Source organism: Vespa crabro, chromosome 9 (assembly GCF_910589235.1).
Source record: "Vespa crabro chromosome 9, iyVesCrab1.2, whole genome shotgun sequence".
NCBI lineage: Eukaryota > Metazoa > Arthropoda > Insecta > Hymenoptera > Vespidae > Vespa > Vespa crabro.
The window spans coordinates 3,241,051-3,269,046 of NC_060963.1; the positions used below are offsets into that span (position 1 = coordinate 3,241,051).

General features: G+C 35.2%; 2 protein-coding genes across 25 annotated transcripts; one reads left to right on the forward strand and one right to left on the reverse strand.

Annotated features, from left to right (window-relative positions):
- LOC124427123 (alpha-tocopherol transfer protein-like) lies at nt 1-8,747 on the reverse strand. Of its 9 annotated transcripts, none has more exons than XM_046969667.1 (7): nt 3,938-4,826; nt 1,991-2,091; nt 1,393-1,665; nt 869-945; nt 582-748; nt 381-486; nt 1-262 (listed from the first exon to the last, which is right to left on the reverse strand). In XM_046969667.1, the coding sequence occupies exons 3-7, from the start codon at nt 1,662-1,664 to the stop codon at nt 165-167; spliced, it is 720 nt and encodes a 239-aa protein (XP_046825623.1). In that variant the 5' UTR covers nt 1,665; nt 1,991-2,091; nt 3,938-4,826; the 3' UTR covers nt 1-164. The 9 variants fall into 9 exon arrangements, with proteins under 9 accessions (XP_046825623.1, XP_046825616.1, XP_046825615.1 ...); XM_046969660.1 differs by adding an exon at nt 3,208-3,263 and having other exon boundaries at nt 582-945; nt 3,938-4,819; XM_046969659.1 differs by adding an exon at nt 3,208-3,266 and having other exon boundaries at nt 582-945; nt 3,938-4,819.
- LOC124427122 (RIMS-binding protein 2) lies at nt 5,852-26,171 on the forward strand. 16 transcript variants are annotated; one of them, XM_046969654.1, is made up of 18 exons: nt 5,853-5,989; nt 8,921-9,046; nt 10,203-10,328; nt 11,480-11,808; nt 11,949-12,126; nt 12,275-12,703; nt 12,783-13,086; nt 13,187-13,773; nt 14,004-14,130; nt 15,028-15,236; nt 15,352-15,756; nt 15,836-16,373; nt 16,568-16,765; nt 16,848-17,053; nt 17,136-17,378; nt 17,509-17,761; nt 19,507-19,781; nt 21,512-26,171. In XM_046969654.1, exons 2-18 carry the CDS (start codon nt 9,041-9,043, stop codon nt 22,094-22,096), a joined length of 4,998 nt encoding a protein of 1,665 aa, XP_046825610.1. In that variant the 5' UTR covers nt 5,853-5,989; nt 8,921-9,040; the 3' UTR covers nt 22,097-26,171. The 16 variants fall into 16 exon arrangements, with proteins under 16 accessions (XP_046825611.1, XP_046825610.1, XP_046825609.1 ...); XM_046969653.1 differs by lacking the exon at nt 5,853-5,989 and adding an exon at nt 6,062-6,198; XM_046969652.1 differs by lacking the exon at nt 5,853-5,989 and adding an exon at nt 6,445-6,581.
- Nucleotides 26,172-27,996: the final 1,825 nt, after the last annotated feature.

Sequence of the window (27,996 nt, forward strand, 5' to 3'; positions counted from 1 at the left end):
TTAAAATATGAGATCGTTTATCCTATTTATATATTAGTACAGTCTTTGATTAACAATTGTCTTCGATGATAAAAAATTTCTTGGGTACAATTTTTTTTCTTTCTTTCTCTTTTTTTTTTTTTTTTTTTATAGTCTTTATTAAAAACCCATTGTAACATCATAATTTAATTTTCTTTTTTCATCGATGTATTATAGTTCTGACGTATAGTCTCTTCCTCATGGAAATAATCTCTCAATTGTTCCAGCTTACGTAAATGTTCCCCTAAACAAATACGTACATACGTATATATGTAAATAAGGATACGTATATATTATTGAATAATATTATTTATGGATTATAAAATATTATAAATGTTGATGCTCGATATTATTCGAATTACCATGAAGTACTTTGATGCAGTCCAATTCACCTCCATAATCTTTTGGAAGGCACATAGGTGGTATATATTTGTAAATTTCCGATATCTCGCCGGTATGTAAATGTAACTGTAAAAAATAATTGTTTCAGCGATATATTAATTGGCCTTTAAAAAAAAAAAAAAAAAAAAAAAAAAAATACATTTCTATTCGTAAACCTTTACCATTTCAAGGATTTCGCTATTCATAAATGGCTTCAGGATTGAAAGAATTTTATCCATAAAACCAACGACATTTATTACGTGAATAGCCTTCAATCTAACCGGCATTCCCTCTTGCACATATTCAAATAATTTTCGAATACTGCCAATGGATATTCTCGTTAAATGGGCTATATTAACACCGGCCATGTCGAAAAGAAAAATATAACCGGGTGAACAGCCATAGTTGTAAAGATTCTCATCCACGGTCATCATCATTAATTTTATAGCATCATTCAAGAAATATTTACTTGCTTTAGTGTCTGCCAGTCGATGAAAAATTATATTATATCCATTGGGATCCGGTACAGGTAGTATTACAAATTCCCTATAACATAATGAAATGTTTTAATTATCTCATTTTATATAGGTGTACATATATGACATATAATATGTATTTATGTACGACTAGAGTTCAATGCACCCGTTATGTTCGTGCATGAAGAGAAAGCCTAAAGAATTTTACAATACATATATACATATATAATATATATAATATATTGTTAGCACGTAACCAACATTACGAGTATCACAGTAGAAATGTCACGTAAAAATATTTATAAATATCTAACCAATTTTCAATAAAATTGTTATATCTAAAAAAATATCTTATTCTATAATTTATCGTAAGTACAAAGTGTATTAGTAATAGTGAAAGGCGTAAAATATATTTACGATGAATATAATAAAAGTTATATTTTCTCTTTCAGCCGTGGTAAAGTAAAAAAAAAAGAAAAAAGATAAAAAAAAAGAAGAAGAGGCAAATAAAGCTTACAGTACTTTCAGGGAACATTGCAAGTTATCTAATTTGATATCACGATTGCTAAAAAATTCCGGAGTGCTTGTTCTTATTCTGTAATAAGTCTCCATGCATCGTAATGTAGCATCCGTTTGAAAATAACAACTCTGTGCAAAGATTGCCAATTGCTCTTGTGGAACATCAGAAAGATTGCATTGTTGTAACCATTCTTTCAACTTTTCCAAAAGTTCTTCCGTAAGTTCGGGATACTTTTTTCTTGAATCCTCGATCGTATGTCCGAGTTTCATCCTAGAAAAATATTATCGTTCGTATTAATCGCTCGAACAAATATTTAAACAGTATATATACTTTTACAAAATAATTCATATAATTGCATTAATACAATTATTAAAATTATCAATGAAAAGTTATTGTTCATAAATTACAAATTACAAGATTAAGTGAAGGATATGTAAATGAACGGAGGAAGGGGATAAAGGGTAAGGGAGGAAGAAAGAATAAAAGAAAAATTTCATAAACACGAACTATTAAAAGTATTTAAATATTTTTCAGGACAATCCGTCTGATTCGCATACTAAATAATTAATAATAATAAAATAAAAATCATATATACCTTTGCAATAATCGTTATAGACACAACAAATGATCACTGGCAAAATAACAAATGATCTATTTCCTTCTTTACCATCGACGGAAGCCCCATAAATGTTTAACCTGCAAGAAAGAATAAACATTCTACGAGGTAATATATTTGAATACATATATTATATTTGATACATTATTTAAATATACTCCATTCAATAAGTTGAGTCAATAGAAATAAAAAAAAACACGCGTGATCGGGACCAGGAACGTATTCAGATCCTACACCATCAACAATCTGTCAATAATCCGTCTCATTCGACTTCTAAGTCTGAAAAATCGAAACTAGCATAATTATGAACCATTTATTTTCGCTCCTGAATTTTACAATTGACTATCGTTTGAAAACCAATAGCTGGTATCCATCGCATCTATCACGTGCTTACCACGCGAATATTTTGTTTATTTCTATTAGCGTGATTCATTCAACGGAGTATAGATATATATTCCTTCTAATCGTACAAATATTTTTATATTGTCATAAGTCAAAAGTTGTACTAGTTTGTCGTTTAGTCTTTCTGTCAGAATATTTATAAAATGGTCAAGTAATAAATTATAAAAAAAAAAAAAAAGAAGAAGAAAAGAAAAAAAAAACAAAAAAGAAGACAAAACAAAATCAAACCAAAAGAAAGAAAAATAGAAATAAATAAATAAATAGATAGACAGATGAGGAAGGTTAGAGATATAAATTCAATGAAAAATTTTAGTACAAAGTATCATCTGATGAATAGACGTGAAATTTATTAGTAAAATATGGAAAAAAAGAAAAGAGAAAAAAAGGAACGAAAGGAAAATTATTTTATATCTATAAAAAAAAAAAGAAGAAGAAAAAAAGGAAAAAAAGAAAAGAAAAAAAATTCTAATTGATGATACAAATCCTATTAACGCACAACACTTTTTTCACTTGCGAGAGATTCTCATACTATGCGACGTTTCTCGAATAATTATCGGACCGATAATAAGCTATCGAGATAATTGTTCTGAAATTAAGCTATCGAAAAAAGTAAAATCGTGCATGTTACGGTTCATTTACGGTTATCAGCAAATTGATTGAGTACCATTGTTGTCGATAAAATGAAATGACCTAACAATATTAGTTTCACGACGATTCGATGGATAAAGATAGCGTATAAAGTTCATCGATAAAAATCATTTGTATGTGTGTGTGTGTGTATGTACGTATCTTACGTCTCTGTTCATGTTTAGTTGTTCCTCCCTTCTACCCTTTCTTTTCTTCTTTATTTCTTCTTACATAATCCGAACCAAAGCCATTGTATATATCGTTAAGGGAAAGAGGAAGAGAAAGAGAGAAAGATAAAACGACAGGTTTGAACAAATAAAAGATGTTTCTCAAAATGCGAAAAAAAAAAGAAAATCTGAAAATTACACGATCGATAACGATTCGTTTGTTCGTTTCTTTTTTCTTTTCTTTTTTTTTTCTTATTAATCATTTTTACCAGATTTCCAATTAGATAAGATTAATATTTTGCCTAACTCTAGAGAGAGAAAGAGATAGAAAGAGATTAGAATCGAGATGTTATTTGAGAAAAAAAAAGAGGGAAAAAAAAAGAGGAAAAAGACAAAGAAAAATGCAAATAACGCGCGAGCGCGTATAAGAGATTTTATATATAATAAAAATCTTTAAATAGGAATACTAGCGTTCTTAGGATATATCTATATATACATATGTACTTAAAAGCGACTGCGATCGATTTTAGCTCGAATCGAAATGGTGAATGGGAAAGATGCGTGCTGTGATGACAGAATCAACGGCACTTTAATAACAAGACATAAGTATGTGAGTGTGTGTCTATGGATGATTGTATGTATGACGAGTAACTACCTACCTACATACCTATATATGTAGGTATGTAGTTAGGTAGGTAGGTAGGTAGGTAGATAGGTGAGTAGTACGTACATTGACTAAGCTTGATTCATCGTCGATCATTGGTTGAAAGTTCAGAAGGCATCGTGATTCGTATTGTCGTATACGTGAAAACAATGATGACGAAAGAGAAAAAGAAAAGAAGAAAGAAGGAAGAAAAGCAAGGGTGCTACGGGAATCGAGAGTAGTGACAAGGCTAACGGGTGGGTCGACCGGTTCACCACTAGAGGGAACAGGTATTTGCCGTAGGCGTCGTACGTTCATTGATAAGCGTATAACAGACTATACCTGTATGTGTGTGTGCGTAAGAACAAGAGAGAAAGAGAGAGAGAGAAAGGGAGAAACTTGTGACGTCGTCGGATCATCGAAACGCCTGCGCCCGAAGCAGTGCCGTAATTAGAACATCGTTCTCTCTTTTTTCCCCTATTTTCCCTAGCCATGGGAAATCGTGTGCCGCTTCTCGAAAAGCACGTTCCACGGTTATACGCAAAAGTAAACCCGATTCGTTTTTAAATACGATCATTATCAAGGTAATTCATAATTAAAAATCTATAATATATGACAAAATAGAAAATATTTTTAAAATATGATAAAAATTATTTATACGAAGCATATATATATATATATCTGAAAATAATATACGGCCCTGACTTTCTCAACAACGATTATTCCGAATTACTACGATGAACGAGATAACAAATGGGCCAACGGGGGAGAAGAACGAGAAGGAATTCGTCGACTAATGAATTTTCGTCTACCTCTTAATTATTATCGGCGATAGGTTTAGTGACTCGTCGGCACTTATTCTCGTATCACGTCTCTCATTTCGCAGCGATTCTCTTGCTGCAAAGGATGTATGAAAGAAAGAATGATATTTCGGGAAAAAGGGAAGAGATTGGAACGGGAAGAAGAGAAAGAGAGAGAGAGAGAGAGAGAGAGAGAGAGAGAGAGAGAGAGAGAGAGAGAGAGAGAGAGAGAGAAAGAATAGGTTGTGAAAATGGGTGGTAGAGTAAGAGTAGGGTGAAAAAGTAGGAAATAGAGAGGGGGAAACAGACCAATAGCACCGCTAGGTAGCTGTGTAAGCGCGCGCACGTGTATGCGTGTGTATATGTAAGAGAGAGAGAGAGAGAGATCGAGGACGAGGGTAGCGAGAGGGTAATGGCGAGGGCGAGATATCGGTAGATCGTCTCGCGCGTATTGATTGGTCTTTTGTGAAAGCTACACCCTCGTGTAGATGCGTACGGAAGCACTCTGTTAAGTCAGTAGACCAGCCGGATGTCGCACGTTTATGAAACTAAAACGTGATGATAAAGTATCACCGCCATATTTGAAGGGAGGGGGCTAACAATGAGAAAGGAATGAAAAGCAAAGCTTCTATTTAGTTTTATTTGATGATACTTTTGAAAAAGGAAAAAAGGATAAAGGAAAATTAATGCACAAGGAAGTGCGAAAGTTGTGAGGGCGTTGAGAGAGGATGGAGGGGGGAGGGCAGAGGGAAAGGAAATTGAGATAAAAGAAATAGAGGAAGAGAGAAAGAAAAAATGACGTAAGGGATCGAAAGGGAGTTCGAAGAACGCAGCGACACTCTCTATCGGCATCGATCGCCGAGTGACCCATATCCATGCTCGTCGACGCCCCTCTTTCGCTTTTCCACTAGTCACCCCTCTCGACAGTGTAGTGACGACGAGAACGAGCGATCCCCCACCTTTTCTCTCCCGCGATCCGTCGGCGAGGGAGCACTTCCTCCTCCTCCTCCTCCTCCTCCTCCCCTTTCTTCTCCTCCTCCTCCTCCCCTTTCTTCTCCTCCTCCTCCTCCTCTTTCTTCTCTTCCACCTCCTCCTCCACCTCCACCACCTCCTCCTCCTCCTCCTTCGCCGTTTTCCAGCGGTCCTGACCGCCCACCCTCCCGCTTGCTTTCCACGCTCGAACAGAGATCTTGGGGGTGTACGGACGATGAGATAGGCGAGCGAAAAAGCTCGCGAGTTCCGAGGAGTTTGCTCGTTGGCAGCAGTAGCAGTAGCAGTAGCAGCAGCACCAGCAGCAGCAGCAGTCCTGGCCTGCCACTATCCTTCCGATACGGTCATCGTAAGTGTCTCCTCGTCTGTGCTGCATATGCGTGTTGTGTGCGTGCTGTGTCGTGTGTTCTCGCGTGCCGTTGTCGTTGTCGATTCGTCGTTGTTATCTTCGTCGTCGTCTTCGTCGTCGTCGTCGTCGTCGTCGTCATTGTCGTCGCTGTCGCCGTCGCCGTCGCCGTTGCCGTCGCCGCCGCCGTCGTCGTGAAAAGAGCAAAGATGGTAAGGGTGAAGAAACGGAAAGAAGCTACGAAATGAGGATTGAAAATAAGTGTGCCAACTTTCTTATGGGAATACATATACCACGTATATACCGGGGGTGAGAAATAAGATTGCTCGATGTTATATCTTCCTTGGAATATGGTCCCAGTGATTCTCGCATTGATGGGTTTAAATCATAGCTCTTTAAAAATGAGCTAAGGAATATTTTCTGATAAAGCGCGCGCGTTTATCGAACGTCGCTCAGGGGTTGTTCGGGTCTTTCAGCAGCACCGAACGAACGAACGAACGAGCGAGCGAGCGCTGGCGTTTCGTTGCTCCACTGTGCGTGGCGACGCGACAGTCTCGACGACGGCGGCGAACTCGAGACGTGTCCGAGACCGAGGGTAAATCAGTCAGTATGGCGGTGGAATTGGCGGAGGTAACGGCGGAGGAAACGATGGAGGGTTGCTTCTACTATATCGTAGTGTTGGCACTTGGCTTCGCCGACACCATCACCACCAATCCCCACTGTCGCTATCATTCTCCTTATCCCTTTCTCGTATATTTTCGTTTTGGCTGATAGTTCATTTCTTTTCGTCCTTTCTTTTCGATCCATCCTAACTCTCGTGGATGACCGATGACAATGACGGTTTTACGATTTTAAAACGTGGACACAACGCGCGCACTCTACGTTCAACCTCCGCCGTTCAGCTGGCGCGTCCTCGCGCGCACCGCCTGCATTACGCGTACACTCTACACGTATCTCTTTGGTAGTGAGATCAATAAGCAGTGCCGTACCAATCTTTTGTCGTGTCCCCGATCTTTAATCTATCACACATGAATCTCTTTCCTATCGTTACAATTCTAATTATCGTTACTAGAATCGTATATAATTATTGTCGAGTTATCGTAACTCGATTGTAATCTTTTTTTCTCGTTTGTAATTCTTTTTCTTTTTCTTTTTCTTTTTCTTTCGTTCTTTCATTCGTTTCTTTTTTACTTATTACTTTTATTCTCTTTTTCATTAAATTTTCCTTCACAATTCTTTCGTACACTCTCGATCCACCTATTCATCTAACCATCCATCCATCTCCCACCACCTTCTTCTTCTTCTTCTCTTTTTTTCATTCGTTCTCTCCATCTTTTAGTCTCAAATCACGTTCCGACAATCTCTCTTAGTTTTCCCTCTTCACGCTAGATATTTTAATTATTATTATTATTATTATTATTATTATTATTACTATTGTTTTTATCATCATCATCATCATCATCATCATCATCATCATCATCATCATCATCATCATCATCATCATTATTATTATTATTATTATTATTATTATTATTATTATTATTATAATTCTTCATTTTATTTTTAACGAATTTTTTATCGCATTATACTTTAGTCTATCTAAAAATTACCCGCTATAAATTCGTTCGCGGTTTTCTCTTTTCCTTTTCTTTTCTTTTTCTTTTCTTTTTTACTTTCATTCAAACGCTAAGAGAAAAGTTTCGATTAGTGGCAGGAAAGGTCTCATTGGTTATTTCTCCTCTTTATTATCTCTTATCGTATGTCACCGAATATCATCCGGAATCGCAATATCGATTTCTCAGAAGAATCGTCGCTTTGTGAGAAACGGTGCTTGCGCGCGTGTGTGCATGTGCGTGCGTGCACACTTGCGTGCATACTTGCGTGCGTGCGTGCTTGCGTGCGTACTTGCGTGGGTCGGATGCAGTTCCGAAAACTTCCTGGACGACCTATCATTAACGATCATTATTATATCGAGAAAAAATGCCATTGCGTTCGTTTCGTTCTTAATCACTTTTAATCACTTTTCGAACGTCGTTAATTAACAAATAAAAGAGAATAAAAATAAACGGTAAAAAAGAGAAAAAAGAATACGAGACAAACCGATAAAATTCAAGCGTGGTCGAGCTTGTCTCACCGTGAAGATATTTCACAATTTATAGTGTCTATTACGTCACTAGTCATTAAAAAAAAAAAAAAAAAAAATAAAAAAAGGAAAAATAAAAAAAGAATAAAAGAGATAACAGAAGAAAAAATGAAAGACTAAAGTCTCGAGCAGAGAGAACAGTTTTTGCCTATTAAATTCGTCGACTTTTCCACTTGGCCAGATTAGATCGATTCAAGAGCTACTTTTTTTTCGTCTATTTATCTCTCTCCCTCTCTCTCTCTCTCTTTCTCTCTCATTCTTTCTTTTTTTTCTTTTTTTCTGTCTTTCTTTCTCTCTCTCTCTCTCTCTTACCGAAGACGAATAATCTCGGAAGGTTCGACACAAAACTGTAAGATATTCTTCGAACGTCGTAGTTATAACGAGATAGGATAATCAGTGGCAATAAGAATCGTGTGACGCACCGAGTAAGAATAAAATCGATAATTCGAAAGGCGATTTAAACGCCGTTGATGTGGACGAAACGAACGAACGCGTGTATTTTCTTTCTCTCTTTCTCCCTCCCTCTCTCTCTCTCTCTCTCTCTCTCTTTTTTTCTCAATTTTTTTGCATTTCTTTTTTATTACTATTATATTTTTTTTTTTTTCGATAATTCACTCGATCGAATTATAAAACTTTTTTCCTCATTCTACGAAATATTATTTGTACTGTAATATAAAAACAATGAAAGCTCGTATTATCGGGATATTTGTACAAACGATTATCACATATTATTTTATTTGGATAGGGTTTGTGCAAACGTTGATAAAAAAATAGAAAAAACCAATTATTAGGTTGTCCGGCAACAGGGAGGAAGGGATACACTACAGTCGACAATAATTAAATGTAGATAAGCCTTAACGCGTAAGGCGCATTCAAAGAAAAATCATCGGATGGAAGAATAACGAGTAGAGATGCATGTAAGTATTGTGGTAGTCTCGTTTTATCTGCGTTTAGTAGGCCGAAGCGAGAGACCGAACGAAATGAATCTTCTTTTTATCGACGCTTATTCTGGCTTTAAATATTTTTACTTCTTCTTCTTCTTCTTCTTCTTCTTCTTATTTTTATTCTTCTATTTGTCCTTATTTTGTTGCTGCTGCTTCGTACGTAATCGCAGAGTTAAAAAAAATAATAATAATGAAAAAAAAAGAAAAATAAATAAAAATAAAAATAAAAAAAGAAAAGAAGAAAAGAAAAAGAATATAATCCAAAATGTGATATACATGTGTGACGAGTATTCAATACCGAAGATATTCGTGTCTCTCTATATTATGAATTGTATTATTCAAAAGATTAGGAGAATGAATTGAAGTCAATAGGGGTTAATTCGTAATCAATCGAATTACACCTACGAAAAACCTGTTGCCAACGATCGAAGCAGATTTTTTTTCCTCGAAATTCTTGGAATTCACTTTATATCGCGTTAATACGCTAAGGGGTTGGTTCGTTTAAAACGGCATTGAGAGGGTTGTGCGAGCTTACGCGAGGGATCTTTGCAGTGATTGTGCGCGACTCGATTGACAGTTATTTATATATTACATCTTGATAAAACTCTGGATAGATACACGTGGACCAATAATGATGATAAAAATAATAATAACAATAATAATAATAATAATAATAATAATAATAATAATAATAATAATAATAATAATAATAATAATAATAATAAAGGTTAAAAGAGAGTTGAAATGTAGAAAGAGAAGGGTGGAGAGAATACGAAAGTTAACAAAAAGAAAAAAGAAAAAATATATATATACTGTATATATAAAAATACAAAAAGGGAAAGAGTATAACGATAAAATCTTTTTTTTTTTTCGTTAAGATAAAGAAAGTTTGAAGAACAAAACAAAGGATCTTCATCCATGAGAACGTATTAAAGTCATTTTAGTTTGGCATCTTTGAAATCGCATGTGAAAAACAAAGTATGTACATACATACTCGCTAGCGAGTAGAAAGTGGCAGGCGCTGTTGCAAGCCGGCAATTAATTAAGATAGCTAGAGATACATGCTAGATCGATAGGGACTAGCCGTGATAACGACGGACAAGGGTCTCAGACTTCAGAAATGTTGCAGTGCTGTGGCGTTGGAGGTGGCGCTTCCACGGCACCTCAGGCTCCGCAGCTGCAGGCTACCGGATCTGCTGTCGGGGCTACCACCTCCGCGATCATGCAGGACCCAGTTCTCGAGTCCATCCTCGAGGTAATTCTCTTCCTGCACTTTTTTATTTCTTTTCTTCTTATTCTTCTTCTTCTTCTTCCTTTTCCGGTCAGTACGTCTCTTTTCTCAAGCATCCGATCTATAAGTATATATACATATTATACACATATGATATATATATATATATATATGTTTGTATGTGTGTGTGTATCATATGATAAATACGTATTATATCATATATGTAATATATATATATATATGTATCTATGTAAAATAAGATGTTAGAGTTTTAGACTAAGGTCACGAGACCTATAAATACATGTACCATTATGTTTCTAACAAAGTAAATCACAGTAACGTAAAAAAATATAGCGATAAAGAATTTTCAACCCCTACTCCCACTTCCTTCTTTTTTCCAACCCTTAAGATTTGATGATCTCACGATTTGACAACATCGTACACGACTATCCGAGATTATGTCACACGTAAGTTTGTGTTTCTCTAGCCGCAGGCATTCTGAGTACAAAGCCACCTCTTCCTCCCCCATTCCTTTATCCTTCTCCTCCTCCTCTTCTTCCTCCTCCTTCTCTTCCTCCTCCTCCTCCTTCTCCTTCTCCTTCTTTCATTATTAATATCGCACGAACGATTTCCGTTTTGCATCACATTCCCAACTAGACGTCGCTCCGGGTTATTAAAAGCGGTTACGAGTCCAGCCTTGTACTCGACGGAAATCGAGCCAAAGCTTCTCTTCCTTCCCCTATCCCCTCTCCACTCGTTCTCCTCTCTCTCTCTTTCTCTCTCTCTCTCTCTCTTTTCCCCCTCTTCTTTTCGCGATTTTAGGACGTTCTCTGATGTGGTAATGTTACATACATGTACATATGTGCCGACCATTCGACCGACCTTTCACGTGTCCATTCTGCATCTATCGATGTTGCATCAACTCTGAAAATATTTGATAACGTCAAATCGTTAGCACAACGCATGATGCACGATTAAGCATATTTTTAATATTTTTTCTTTGTAAATTTATATCGATTTAAAAGTAATTATCATCGATCGATATTTTGAACATAGAAATCTATTTATTAGAAGATGAAAAGAAAAAAGAAATCTTTTCGAAATATATATATATATATATATATATATATATATATATATATATATATATAAACGTAGGTATATACTTTGTTTAGCAAATGCGAGAAACCGAAGCTCGGAGGACAGATTTGGAACGACAATACGGGGAAGCACAGAATCAATTACGTGAAAAGATAGCAGGTCGATACCAAGGACCAGAATCAGTCGAAGCACTACAGTCGAAAATCAGAGAGTTGGAGAAAAAAACTGAATTGCAGATGGTCAAGCATGAGGAATTATCGCTGGAATTGACGAGTTTAAGAAGGGCTCGAACTCGTGGCCCAGGTGTTGGTCATGTTACATCTGGAATACCAACATCCACTTGGCCTCCGGCTGGCTCTGAAATTGATAGAATTATTGCAAAGATTGAACAAGACAGTAGCAGGTACATAAAGCAAATTTTACGTGTACACGATAATAGTATACGTAGATCTATCTATACCGTTCTTTTCTTTTTGTACTTATTACGTTGGTTTATTCGTTCAACGATTAAACGATTAATGATAAAAATAAAAATAAAATTAGTGCCGGCAGAATGTTACACGACTTGGATCATGCTCGAGGAACTATAACTACACAGCAACCTTCGGCCACGCAAAGTATTCTTCGATCCAGTTCGGAGAACCTTCCTAATTTGGGCCAACATCAGCACCCTCCTCATCCACATGCTCTTAATCTGGGGATGCCCACGCAAATGAGCCATGTACGCAGACTAATCGCATTCAGTGTAACTGTATTTATTAACTACACACTTTCTATATGTGTCCCGGTTGTACCTCAACTGGATTCTCTTATTAATAATAGATAATTTCTAAATTTAATTTGTAACACGTTTTATTCGCATAATGCAGTATGCAGGATCGCCCATGCCATTGACGCCAATGATGCCTGGTTGTCCGCCGTTGACGCCAAACGGGCCACCGTATCATTATAGCGAACCAATACCTCCAGCACCGTCTCTCTCTACTAGTCAGTCGCAGCCTGCTTTTCAACAAAAACTCCAGCAATATCAACAACAATCGGATTTGTCGAGTTCTCATCCTCAGGGAGCTTTGCCCTCCCAACAAAAGCAACAAGCGCACACACACTTCACAAGTAATCAGTATCAAGAGAGTTATCCGCATACGCAAACTTATCAGCAACCGCTTCAACAGCAACAACATCCGAGTTCGACTTCGTACCTGACAGCGTCGAATCAAAGTGTGATACCTCATTATACGCAGCCAACTCAGACTGCGCAAAGTTATCAATTAAATGGCAGCCAGCATGGTTCTCAACAGGTAAGTTATTGATTTATCTTGAGAAAAATATGTGAAATGTTCAGAAAAAAAGAGGAATTCTTTATACGATTGTTAACAGTCTACGACGTATCCTAATTTATCAATGTCGACGCATCCCAATGGAACATACAGTTCAGGAGCTTCTTTTAATCCTCAACTGTCTCACCTTAATTATTCGGTTCCGCCGTCGAATATCACGCAAACTACCTTGTCAACGTTGGCACCATATTCGACGGCATCCTTCCATTCAACGTTAGGGCCGCTTACGAGCGTTTCTCAAACCGTTCTTCCTTATTCGAGCGCTCAAAGTAGCTATGCTACAAGCGGCTTGACTTATTCTACTGTCGGGACCAATGCTTTCGGCACCTCGAGCGTCGGCTCGGGTGAGTAGTCCTTTTTCATCGTTCTTACATTGAATTATTTTCATATTTCGAATAAATCGTAATTCACATTAACCAGGACGTTTTATGCGATTTCTCATAGGTACTACATCGGGAAACTTGTTACAAGCAATAGGAGATCCTTTACAAGCGATGCAACAACTTTCTGCTCAATCGCAAGCCAATCAATTGCAACAACAAGCGATTATTCAACAAATACAACAAAGTTTGCGAGCTAGTTCGCCAACGGCGACAAGCACAACGGGCCACCATTTTCTTGGTCCAAGACAAATGCCAAAAATCCCTACTGGTATACTTACTAATCCTTTAGATAGATTGACCAATGAAAATATAGTATCTGAAGGTCAAGTCGACATGTTGGATATACCTGGCAAGGGTAGATGCTACGTTTACATAGCTCGCTTCACTTATGAGCCCTTTCAGCATTCGCCTAATGAAAATCCAGAAGCTGAGTTACCCGTACAGGGTGGGGATTATCTTCTTGTTTGGAGTCAACCAGACGATGATGGTTTCCTTGACGCTGAAACTCTCGATGGAAGGCGTGGTCTCGTACCCGCTAACTTTGTACAAAAGTTAATTGGTGAAGATCTGTTGGAATTTCATCAAGCTGTCCTCGGCCTTAGAGACGTCGATGATTCTGCTTCAACGAATATTCCACAAGTGAGCAATGTGAGACTCACGTATATATACTCAAGTGTCTGGCTCTGTGTCTGTATGTGTGTACAATTGAACGGGAGCGTGTATGCGTGCGTGTGTGAACTCATATATAGATGGTAATATATATATATATATATTTTATATATATATTACCACCGGTAATCAATAGTGACTATTATGATTAGTGAAAAAAATCGAATGATCAAAAGATTGTAAAACAAAAAAAATTATTTTCGTTGTAGTGCTATCTGCAAGACATCGATCTAGAATTAGCAGCTTTAGAAGAAGGAAATCGAAATCGACAAGCTGAGTTATCTGCTTATGCTGAATTAGACAATATTGCGGAAGATGACGAACAGGAACCACCAGGTTTGTAAATGTTATGGCTTTGCAATAAAAGAATTGCATATAAAATGTCAATATATACATACGTGATGATATATATTTATTTGTGTATATATATATATATATATATATATATATATATATATATATATATATATATATACATAATTTTCTATAAAATTATTTTTGTATAGAATATTTTGCTTGTATAATATTATTATGAGATAGAGCTGGTAGCATTGCGCATTTCAATGTAAAGTAGATTTTCTTTGAGTGTAACACGATTAGCACATTACTTTCGATATATATATATATATATATACATATATATATATATATATATATATATATATATATATATATATATATTTGATGGTACATTTGATAATGATAGAAAGTGTACATTTCAAAAGTAAATATGTATTTATTTAAAGATGAAATAATTAATCTAGTACAATTGGGTTTTATTTTTTTTTTCTTTAATTTTTTATTTATTTATTCTTTTTTTACTCGGCACATTTAAATAATTTCTTTGAAGCTCAGTTTTTTTTTTTCTGATTTATAGATTTCGGTTTGAGATAGATCAATATATGTAAGCTTGACAGATTTCTATATTTCTGTGTTTGATATATAAAAAGTTTTTTTTTTTTAATATCTGTACGTTATTTTGTATGCATCGTGAAAAGTGCATATTTCAAAACGATTGAAAATGCACAAGGTATCTATACTTTGCTTACACAAGAATACTCGAAATTAATAATTAACATATGGCACACACAAAGTGATTTGTTATGTTGGTGCTGTCATATCTGAATATTGCACAGACGTTAAGTATTTGCTGGATTTAGGCTCGTTTAGAGAGATAGATAGTGAAAGGTTTCTAGCTACAGCTAGGCTCGTCTTGTCTTTTTCCTCCTGAAGAAGTCTACCTGTTTTCGGACCTAGTTCCGGCGCCGCAGCACCTCACTCTCGAACGACAACTCAACAAGAGTGTCCTGATTGGGTGGACCGCTCCTGAAAATCCTCATCAACTAGAATCCTATCATGTCTACGTGGATGGTGTACTGAAGGTTACCGTCAAAGCTACTGAAAGAACGAGGGCATTGGTCGAGGGAGTTGATTCTACTAGGGTTCGTAAAAAGGAAACATTTACAATATTAAATAATTTTGTTCGCATGTAGATATATTTTATGGTATTTCAAAGAATAATCCAAGCATAATGCAATTTAATTTTCGTTAATTTAGCCCCACAGAATAAGCGTACGATCAGTGACGCATTCGAGAAGAACATCAAGGGATGCAGCATGCACAATGGTAATCGGCAAAGATATTGCTTTGGGTCCAACTGCCGTAAAAGCATCCAATGTAACAGCAACAAGCGCTGTGATATCATGGTTGCCAAGTAATAGTAATCATCAACACGTAGTTTGTGTGAATAACGTCGAAGTCAGGACCGTGAAGCCAGGAGTTTATAGACATACGATCACCGGTTTGGCACCCTCAACGATTTACAGGGTGACGGTGAAAGCGAAAAATTTAAGAGCAACACATTTTGAGGATCAAAATGCACAAGCGGTAAACAATTTTGCCTGTCATGTCCATTTTAAGACATTGCCCAAAGGATTGCCAGATCCTCCGGTCGATATCCAGGTTAATAACGCACTTTGATACGTTTTATTATTTTCTCGACGGTATGTTAGTAATTGATATCAGTATGACGCAATCACAGGTGGAGGCTGGACCGCAGGACGGCACTTTGCTAGTGACCTGGCAGCCTGTTGCCCTAAACGGTTCGGCCGTCACCGGTTACGCGGTGTATGCCGATGGAAAAAAAGTCACCGACGTTGACAGTCCCACCGGTGATCACGCTTTGGTCGACATACACAAACTTATGGGGCTGAATCCAAAACACATAACAGTCCGTACGAAGAGTAGGGAGAGTCAATCGGGCGACAGTTGTGCTACAGCGATACCTTGCAGTGTTCTTCGGGGTGGTACGAGTACTCATTTGCAGCATGGTGCCCCACATATGCTCGATCAAGGCCAACAACAACAACAACAACAACAACAACAAACAAGCGTCATACAACAGGACGATCCGAACCGTCATCGTATGGCAGTTGCTCAGCGATATCCTACTGCACCTGTTCCATCGCACATGAGAAGACAAGGTACCAGAGTCGATGTACATGGTCAAGTAATCATTGAAACAGATGAAAACCTCTCCGACAAGGAAATATTTCCAGGACAGAGCATCTCTCAAATGGGTGAGAAACTCTTTCCTCCTTGCGATAACTTGTCCCTTTCTCTCTTTTTCTCTCTCTCTCTATCTCTCTCTCTCCTTCTATTTTTCGCACTTTCTCCATTACTCTCTTTTTCGTCTGTTTTAATCTTTCCTTTTTTTCTTTTCAATTTTTTTTTACCACGCCTAGCTAATTTTTCTTTAGCTAATTTCTTTTAGCTGTTCCAGAAATCACAAAGGATTCTGCTAGCGAAGCCAATTATAGCGAAGAGGATGATCCATCTCGAAGAGGTCGTGGAATGTCACCGCATCATCATCGATATGGTCCTCAAGGCCCTCAAGGACCACCTGGAGCATATAGATCGGTTAGAATGGGAGGACCTGGTAGACCTCAGGATGCTTATTACGATCAAACAGGTATATATATATATGTATATCATAAGCATACCTCAAATCGTTTGTATCGAGAGAGAATAAATTCAATTATTTGATCGTTTAGGTAATCAAAGGATGAGAGGACCGATATATGGTGCAAGAGTAAATCAAGCTCAAGGTGGTAACGTTCATCCAGCTAGTGGTGTTCAACAAATGAATAAGAGGGTACGCCGATTCATTGCATTATTCGATTACGATCCAACAACTATGTCACCAAATCCCAATGCCTGCGAGGAAGAATTACAATTCTCTGAGGGAGACACCATCAAGGTTTTTGATAAAATAATGTCTTATAATGGATTCTAATTATCCTTCATCGATCATACTTTTAATACCACTTTTCTTTGTATAGGTATACGGTGAAAAGGATGCCGATGGTTTTTATTGGGGCGAATGTCGTGGTAGACGAGGATACGTGCCGCATAATATGGTTGAAGAATTAAAAGATCAAAATCAAGGTGGTCAAGGACAACCTAATAGACGAGGACCTGGATCTAATGAAAGATGGGGAGATATCTATGCGAGTATGCCTATGAAGAAAATGATAGCGATGTACGATTATAATCCACAGGAACTTTCACCTAATCCGGATGCGGTAGTTTGAATTTTCGTTTTTTTCTCCTTTCTCTCTCTCTCTCTCTCTCTCTCTCTCTCTCTCTCTCTCTAAAGATTATCGAAAAATTTCAATTTTATTTAACAACTTTCTTCTCCTTCAATTATTGCAGCAAGTCGAGTTACCGTTTCATGCTGGCAATGAAATTTGTGTTTATGGTGAAATGGACTCCGATGGATTTTATATGGGCGAACTTAACGGAGTTCGCGGTTTAGTGCCAAGTAATTTCCTCATAGAAGCATCTAACCAGGGTCAACCGTCTCAAGGAGGTAGAAGGCCACCGGGACAAAGTCAAGGACCCGGTGCGAGGGGTCCACCACCCCCACCACGAGAACCTCCGCCAACTGGGCACCGCCGTAATAAAGGTAAAATTCTATGAAACGATTTTATTAACTTTTTATTACGTTGATTATACTCCTTGTAACGCAATATATCGCGACACGATTTGATTCCTTTTGCTCTCAATTCGAAAAATCTTATCACCGATATGCTATCTCTATTAGCAGAATAAAGCTTTCTTTATGAATAATCGATTAAACATTAAATGCCGATCCGACGATTACGATAAAAGATCGGTTTGATAGAATAGTTAAATATATATATATTTTTTTCCTTTCTTTTCTTTTCTTTTCTTTTCTTATCTTATCTTTTCTTTTTTTTTTATTTTCGATTAAGTTCAAGTAATTTTATTATGAATCAGATTAGAAAAACGGCAAGCAGCACAAGACACGAAACTAGATGTGCAAGACGACAGGCTAAAGGGTCACACGAATTTCGTCAAGCAATCTAGCTGCGATTGTAATTGTATTATTATTATTATTATTATTTATTATAATTTATTATTATTATTATTATTATTATTATTATTATTATTATTATTATTATTATTATTATTATTATTATTATTATTATTATTATTATTATGACGATCTAGATATATCTAATAAATGAGAGATTAACGGGTAATAATATTGTTTCGAAAACATTTTTTTTTTGAAAATCTCAGACTTCGGCTCCACAGTTTGATCGCACATTAATTGCACTTTATAGCTAAGAAATTAGATTGCAAATTCGCGGAGTGTAGTAGCTTGTGATAAGAGAAATTTGACACGATCTTTCACTTGTACTTTGGATCGTTGAATTTTTATATCGATCAATTGTCTTGGAAACATAGGCTGTCTCATACACACGGCAATATTTATGCGCAATAAAACACTAAGCTGCTTTCAGTGTTCTCTCTACTTAAGTATACTATATACACAGACACATATATATGTAAATATATATTTATTTATATATATATATATATACATATATATATATATATATATATATATATATATATATTCATTTTTGTTTCTTTTTGCTCTATGAGAGTTTTTTTTAGCTCCGTACTTCTCTCTACATATCTGTCCTATTCTCTCTATCTATTATACGAACGTATTATGTATACACTTTATTTACTTGTAAACGGATTCTATACAACACGATCATGTACTATAAAATAATGCGTTTATACTCCATATATACCGACATGGTCTGTCTCTTTGTGTGCCTGAACTGGTCGATGGTCGTCGTGTCACATGATTGTCGTTCGTGTCGTGTTGTCATGCTGGCCATTTAATTGCCTTTCTCTATATTCGTCTTATATTCCAAATCTATATATAAATCTATATATATATATTTATCACGTTTGCGATGATATTTGCGATCGCACGTCCTTCATATCATAAAGTTCGTTTCGCATAAGTTCCATTTAAATATTATTTCTCGCTAAATGTTCTTCGTATTTTAATTATAATCTAATATTACGGCCAATATTTCATTTTCTTATTAAAAATCAAACATTAACTTAACGAGAACAATTGGAGAAGATTTGACATTCGATAAAATATTTTATCGTTGAATCATTAATTCGTTCATAGGTTCAGAATCTTTTTAAACGCGATTGTGATAACCCTAAAAAAAAAAAAGAAAAAAAAAGAAAAAAGAAGAAGAAGAAGAAGAAGAAGAAGAAGAAGAAGAAAGAAAAAAGACCAACAACAACAAAAAAAAAACAGTAAATGAGCCATAAATGACAACACGGTTCTGTTCTCTTCTCTGTTGCTAGATGCCTGCATTGTGCCTGTGTCTGTCCCTGTCTGTCACTTAGACTCTAGACAACAACAACAACAACAACAACAACAACAACAACCACTAATGAACAACCAACAACATCAACTACAACAAAACAATCCACCGCATCTAGCGTACCAACAAGCGAATCACCATAGCAATACGACTGTAACCACGTCTAATCAGCATGGGCCCAGTCACTTGCCTTCCGGCGGTGGTGTCATGGGTGCCCATCAACAAGGGCCCCTTCCACCCCACCTTCAACAACAGGTGAGTGCCCTCCTCTTCCGAAACATTCCGTCTCTTTTTCTCTTGTTCTCTCTCTCTCTCTCTTTCTTTGCTTAATATGCCGTTTCTACTCGAAGGATAATATACAGGGTGGCCAGCTTAAAGCGTTACACTTTATTATCATCGAAACAAATAAAAGCAACGTTGACACTTCAACTTAATGTTGAAGAGAAAAAAAAAGAAAAGAAAAGGAAAGAACAAGTCGATAGTTGTAATAGTTTCGATAAAAATAATGTGTAACACAATTTACTTGGGCCACCTTGTGTATGCACTTTATTAAAATTTTATGTATGATAATCCGACTTTCTGATTTTGCATAATTCATTTTTAGGCACGACTAAGGGGAGTTTCTTGTAAAAGAAAAAAAAAATCAAAAAATTTGTTCAAATATCTTTACGTTTCATATTTCAATTCTAAATGTGTATTTGCGCGCACGTGTGTGTGTATATTTACTTTATCGTTTAAATCAATAATATTGAATCGAAATTTTTATCGCAGATTAAATTATTAGATATATATATATATTTTTTTTTTCGAAAATTCCTTAATAATTTTTTGATTCAATCTAACACTTTTGTTATTTCCAAGTGGCAAGACTATATTAAATATCAACAAATTATATAAATAATTGCTTGCGTGATATTGCATGTCTTTTAAGAATAAAGTTGAAGGAAAAGGTCATATGTATTTAGTCTATGTTTCAATTTGACATGAATTGACAAGGAACTCTCGATAGTTATGCTTTAAAATTATGGGAAACTAAAAAATGCTTTTATCGTAAAAAAAATTTGATGATTTAACGAGATCGATAGGTTCACTTATTGATTCAAAATAACATCCCATAATCGAATTTTTTTTCTCAAAAAACATCATTATTCATCATTTACATAATCATTCGAACGATTATGTCAAATTTCGAAAGGGTATCTATCGTCACATTAATTTTTGAACGTTTTAAGGATAAATATGTTTCTATTTGCGTAGCTTGTCCGTTTATTTTCTATTTTTTTTCTTCTTCTTCTTCTTCTTTTTCTTTTTTTTTTCTTTTTTTCTTGATCACGGCTTCTGTGCGTCGCTATTATGCTTAATTGTATGTGCACTAATAGCATGACGAAACATAATAAACATACGCTTACACGTATTCAACAGAATACATCACGATCGTCGGCAGCAACAAATCCGACGAGCAATCAACATTATTAACATCATCATATTATGGCATTCACATTCACATAGCACTTATTCTCCTTCTTCCTTGAATCTCCGTTCCTTTTAGGTTTTTTAATTTCATATGTATACATATGTATATTTAACTAGGAAAAAGAAGAACCCGCGTACCACAAGGAATTTCGTAGGTATTGGTATTTAAAGAGAGGAGGAAAGAAGAAATGAGAAAACAAACGTATCAAAGTATTTTATACTTAGATACACGTGTACATTGAGTATAAAAAGTATTCTTATATACTCTCATTATAGTTTTACATGAACGTATAGATATTTCTTTGTTATGTTTTACATACATTTATTTTTGTTAAAGCGATTTTTAATAATAATATTATGATCGCTTAACGAAAACTTGTAAGGAACGTAAGAAAGAAAAATAAATGTTTATGTTAAATTCTAATGAGCGTGGAAAAACATTTTACGCTCACTGTAAATATTATTAAGGTTAAATTTGGTGAACAGTAGCACGTAATACGTTTCGTTTTCAGGGGAAGGGGAGGGGAGGCGTGGGCAATCGAGCCGTTGGTAGTAACATGCCAGGCGGCATGCAAACTTCGGGACAACACATGCAAGCGCAACAGCAGCTCGATTATCAAGGTCAGCAACAGCCGAATCAACAGTATCAACAACAGCCAAATCAACAGAATCAGAATTATCAGCAACCAAATCAGGGATACCCGCAACAAGGTCAACAAGGCTTTGGACAGCAAGCTGGACAACAGTATCAACAACCGCAACAACAACAACAGGGACAGCAGCAGCAGCAACAGCAGCAGCAGGTGCAACAACCAAATCAAGGATATGGTCAACAAAACCAAGGACCATCGATGCAGAGTTCACAGCCAAGCAGCAAACCAATGAGGGGTATACCGACTGTCCTTCCAACTGCTCAAAGCAAAACCACACCGAACACTCCGCAAGGCCAACAACAACAGCAACAGCCACAACAGCAGCAGAGTACGGGTCCGAATCTAATGCAAAAATTTACAGAAATGGCAGGTGCCAGTGCAGGCGGAGATATTCTCTCGAAGGGCAAAGAGCTTATCTTTATGAAGTTTGGCTTGGGCAAGTGAGCTATTGCCTTTATTACACCGCCGATATTAAAAATACATCTTTTCTTTTTCTTCCTCTCCGCTTACGATATTTGACGCGGATTCGGACGACGTATCGATAACGAGCTCCGCGATCAGAACGTTCGAATGCAACTTTATTACGACCGATCGTATGTACGAGTGCAGGATAAAAAATAAAATATGATTAAACATTTATGGGATATATATATATATATATATATACATACATATATATATGCATATATATATATATATATATAAAGAGAGAGAGAGAGAGAGAGAGAGAGAGAGAAGGCCGACGATGACTCGCTGATTCCTTCGTCAAGTTCGATGAACTTCGATGTGTCCTGCCATCGCTGCCGCTGCTGTTGGTGCTGGTGCTGGTGCTGGTGCCATTACCGCCGCTGCCGCCATTGCCATCGCTATGTAATCGCTGCTAGAATTCGCCGGAGGCATATAAACGCAGGCAGGTAATCGATCGTAAAATCTTTTGGGAAGCATATTCTAGCTCGTCTATCATTTCACGTTGGAGAGAGAAAGATAGATAGATAGATAGATAGATAGATAGAGAGAGAGAGAAAGAGAGAAAGAGAGAGAGAGAGAGAGAGAGAGAGAGAGAGAAAGAGACGGAGAGACGAAGGATCGGCTTTGTTGCCGATGTTATTATAGAGCGAAAGAAAACCTTCGATAGAATTTTTTTAAGATCACCCTGATATAATAAAGAATAATAATAATAATAATAATAATAATAATAATAATAATAATAATAATAAAAATGACAACGGTAAGAAAGTAAAAGAGTTCTCGCGACGTTGACGCAAAAAACATGCGAGATCTATCTCCTTAAGAAGAAAATAATTAAAAGATAAAGAAAAAGAAGAAGAAAAAAAGAAATAATGAACAATGACAGAAACTAAACGATGTTATTCCGAATATACTTATTTACGTTTCGAGGAGATACGAGAAATGGGAATTTGCAAAAAGAGAGAAAAAAAAAAAGCGGAAGACACATATATAGTAAGGTTCCTCCGAAAATCTTAATATATCCTCTTCTAATTCTTCTACGCGAAAGCTGGAACTTCTTCGCAGGTGCTAATACAATCGACGAGAGTATTATCTTGATGTTCCAATGTACGTGAGCAATGCAGATTCAATCTAGAGAGAAAAAAAAATGCAAAAAAAAAAACAAAAAAAAAGAAAAAAAAGTATATTTCCTTCAATATTGTATAATATATTCGCGAACGAATATACATAAATGTTGGCCGATTATAAAAATGTTATCGCGTCCAGACCAAAGTACATCACCAACGCGTGTTGCATGTTTTTCGTACCTGTTGCCGTACCTTCCAAACGGTGTGGACGATCCACCTCATTTCGAAGTTCTTTCTGTTAATAACTATGTTGGCTTTTTCCTTGTAATAATTGACATAATGCAAGTCCTCGTTGAGAATCGAACGTGTCTTTCATTTCGTCCACGTATACACGAGACAAAGAGAGATTAAGAACAAGAGGGAGAGAAAGAGAGAGAGAGAGAGAGAGAGAGAGAGAGAGAGAGAGAGAGACGTAGACAAACGCAATTAATTCGTTTCTCGTGTTACGATGGAAGTAAGAAAAGAAAAGAAAAAAGAAAAGAAAAACGTAAAAAAAAAAGAAAAAAAAACAAGAAAAAATGCATTAACAGAATCAGGTTATTCGCAGAATTATAGAGAAGTTGATTAAATGTTAGTAAAAAAAAAAAAAAAAAAAAAAAAAAAAAAAGAAAAAAGAAAAAAAAAATAAATAAAAATAAAAATAAAAAATAAAAAAATAAATAAATAAACAAATAACATACTTGGACGAGCGCGGACAGGATATTAATGTACGTGCGAACGTAATGGAACAACATAAAAAACTTTTATCATGTAGGTAATGCATAGATTACGAGATAAATTTTATCTACATAGGACTGGACAATGAAACGTGGGGGTGTGCCTTCAAATATCTCACCCTGAAAACAAAAGACGAGACCATATCCTTAAATCATTATAATATATATTGCAGCTAGTTTATTCCGTTTGAGATCGCTAAACGATTGCGCGTTTTTAAATAAATGCGCGTATACATATTTCTCACTTTCGCGAAAGCCAATATTTAAATGATGATAGGCCGAACGAAATAAAATATGACAAGTTCGTTTCCTTCGATAAACAAATTTTCTTCATAGAATGTGTTACTCGATCCTCGTAGGAATTATGTTTTCTCTTTCGAGGATATGAGAACTATCCTAATCCTCTCTATTTTTCCACACTGTAATCTTTAGCTTTTATCTTTATTCTTGTTCTTTTTTTTTTGGTGTACTTCTTTTCTCCTTCTTCTTCTTCTTCTTCTTCTTCTTCTTCTTCTTCTTCTTCTTCCGTCTTCTTCTATCTTCTTTCTATGTATATACATACAAAATACATCTTACGTCTTAGGTTGACATAACTCTCGCGATTAAATTCGCATACACGATGAGCCAATCATTGCGTCCATCGTGATTGTTCCGTCATTATCATATATTATAAATGTAGAAAACGTCGTCCCTCTCTTCCCTCTCTATCCTCTCCGCCTTTCCCCCTTCTTCACCATCTGCTTTTCGATCGATTTAAGGAAGAAACGTATCTTCTCTTGTCGCATTCGAGCATATACATACATACATACATACATAAATACATAAATACATACATACATACATATATACATACATAAATATCGAGAGATATGTATCTTAAATACAACATATGGTAATCAGATGAGCTAGAGCAAGCAAACGAGCAAATAATAATCAGGTTATGACCGATTTCATCGACGATCGTGTTGTTCAACGACGTCGCCTGATTTCGCGTCTTTATTTATACGTGCATTGAGAGAAGAATGACGTTTGTCAAATGAAAAATATACCATTGATAAAAATAAAACGAAAGGGAGATACGTAAAAGCGAACGAAGCAAAAAGAAAAAACAGAGAAAACCAAAAAAAAGAGAAAGAAAAGAAAAAGAAAAAACAGAGAAATAGTAGGGTACGCATACAATACATTAAAATATACATATTATACAGATCGGTGGCATTTAAGACAATATATTATACTCCGATATCTTTTTCCGATTAAAAAAGGTACGAACAAATGTTTAGAGCAAAAGTTACCTGATTCGAAGAAAAGAAATGGAAAATAATGAGGAGGAGTCCTTTCTTTCCTTTTTCCTTTTTTTTTTTCTTTCTTTCTTTCTTTCTTCCTTTCCAAATATTAATGATTAAGAAAATGATTAGAAATCTTTATTTACGATCGTTCCTATCGCGTTTACGTGTATATGTTTAATTTTTGCTTTTTTTCTTTCTCTTTTTTTTTCCTCTTTCAATTCGTCATAAGATCGACGCAGGAATACTTGAGAGATAAATGTTTCACGTTACGTATATGCGTGCGTAAAAATAAAAAGAAGAAAAAAAAAACAAGGAAAACGATGATAATAATAAAAATTAAAAAAATTATATTATTTATTTCTTTATATTCATGGAAAAGTATTTAAAAACGTTCTTCGACAACATCGATACAACTTCGAAACCGTCCAATCGAAAATCCAAAGATGTGTTCTGCGAAGGAATTCAAGATATCGGCAGCATGATCCACAAAAAAGAGCTGTCAATCAAATTGTTTCTGTTTTTTTTTTCTTATTTATTTACTTATTTTTTTTTTTTTGTTAATTATCTTTTCAATATTTCTTTTTTCTTTTTTTATGGTTCTCGACGAGAGATCAACTATCAATATATTTTCCATTATTTGCAATTAATCGATTATCCATTAAATCTTACAAAAGGATAATATTCGATATAATAAATGTAAATCCTTTGAGAAAATATCAATGTTGTAAAAAACGACGAATATATATGACGTTTAGAAAAAGACTCCTTCTAAATATTAAACATTTTTTGAAACGGACCAAACGATTTTGTTCGATGACGTTTATTCGCGTCTAATTTCGCGTAAAGAAAAAGAAAAACAAAAAAAAAATTGTAAGAGAAAGATATTTGAGTATAAGGTTTTAAATACCGCAACTCTCTTATATACATACGTATACATACTGTATTTAACTATTGCAAAATGTTGTTACGTCGCTACTTGCATTGTATTTTGTACAAAATGTCTTTATTCATGTACTTAATCATTTTCTCTTATTCGATTATCCCCAATCGATTAAGAATAATAGGATCTCATTCATATTTGTTGTTATGCCATGCGTTTACGCGAGAGTGCAAAGTATACATACATTCATACATACATACAGCTATACAACATACATACATACAGACATACGTACATACATACATATATACATGTATGCATACATAAATACACTCCCTCTTGTTTTCTTCATTAACTTGGAATTCTTTTCTTTTTTAAATTATTTTCGTCCTTCATCATTTTTTCCCCTTAAATCGTTAGATTTATTAATCTAACGATTAATAAAAAAAAGGATAAAGGAAAAAAGGGCAAGAAGATCGACGCGCAACATATCGGAACGAAGCAAATTTTGTGAGTGTTAACAAATTTAAAAAGGTTTCGATTAATAATCAGGCTTTACATGTATCAACTTATCTTCGATTCAACGCGTTCGTTTTCAAATAATTATGCACACGCATATATATATATATATATATATACACGCATATATATACAAACACACACACAACAAACACACATTTTCTTCTTTACTCAAAGCAGGACAAGAGTCAAATCGACGATCGATAATATCTCCCTCGATCATCACGGATATCGATCTTTCCGATTAAAAAATATATTTTGCTCGGTCCTTCACTATTATAAAATCATAAATCGTAGAAAATGATCGAAGATAAACGAACATTTTGAAAGCCTATCTAAATTAATTAATTAATTATTTTCTCGACCGAGCGTTGATGATATCTTTACGCAATAAACATCGAAATGATCGATCTTTCATATATTATTATTATTATTATTATTATTATTATTATTATTATTATTATTACTATCATTATTATTATTATTACTACTACTACTACTATTATTATTATTGTTATTATTATTATTATTATTATTATTATTATTATTATTATTATTATTATTATCGAAAGGTATATATTGAAAATTAACAATTAAGATATAAGATCGATTTATGTATATTACGGGATATAGGCTAGTATTTTATTATCGTTCTTATTATTATTACTGTCTCTTAATTCTTTTATTTTTATTTATTTATTTATTTATTTATTAATACATACATAAATACGTAGTACATACATAGTACATACTATATGCATACATACATACATACATGAACATACATACATACATATATGTAGAGAAATATGTATGTGTCGTATAAAGATCTTCGTACGAGCTCTTCATTGGCCCAATTAAAAAGATTTATCAGAGACATAATAGTGAGAGCGTACATAACTTATGATCTTGATTCAGGCAGTGTTAAAAAAAAGACTGATACGAAGTTTCAAAGCCGTTGGTACTTAACGAACCGTGATTATAATAATGCGCCAGAACATTTCCACATAAAAAGTTTTACTGTTTGTACATTTGATTTTGAATATCGGTAACAAAAAAATAGCGCTACTTTTCAAATGACACAGTAACACGTCGCGATTAGAAACCTTTAGATCATTGGAATAGTTAAAGAAATAAGAAAAGAAGTTCATACTCGAGAAAATGCTCGAGGAGCGTCAACGTCTTTTGGTAGAATTTGATGAGAGAAAGAGAAAGAGAGAAAGAGAGAGAGAGAAAAAAAAGAACAATGAATTTGCTATCGATCGACACCATATTTCTTCTAATCTCTGTATCCAATTTATAACATTTACCTGTATGAAAATTATCTGCATTTTTTTTCTCTTTTTTT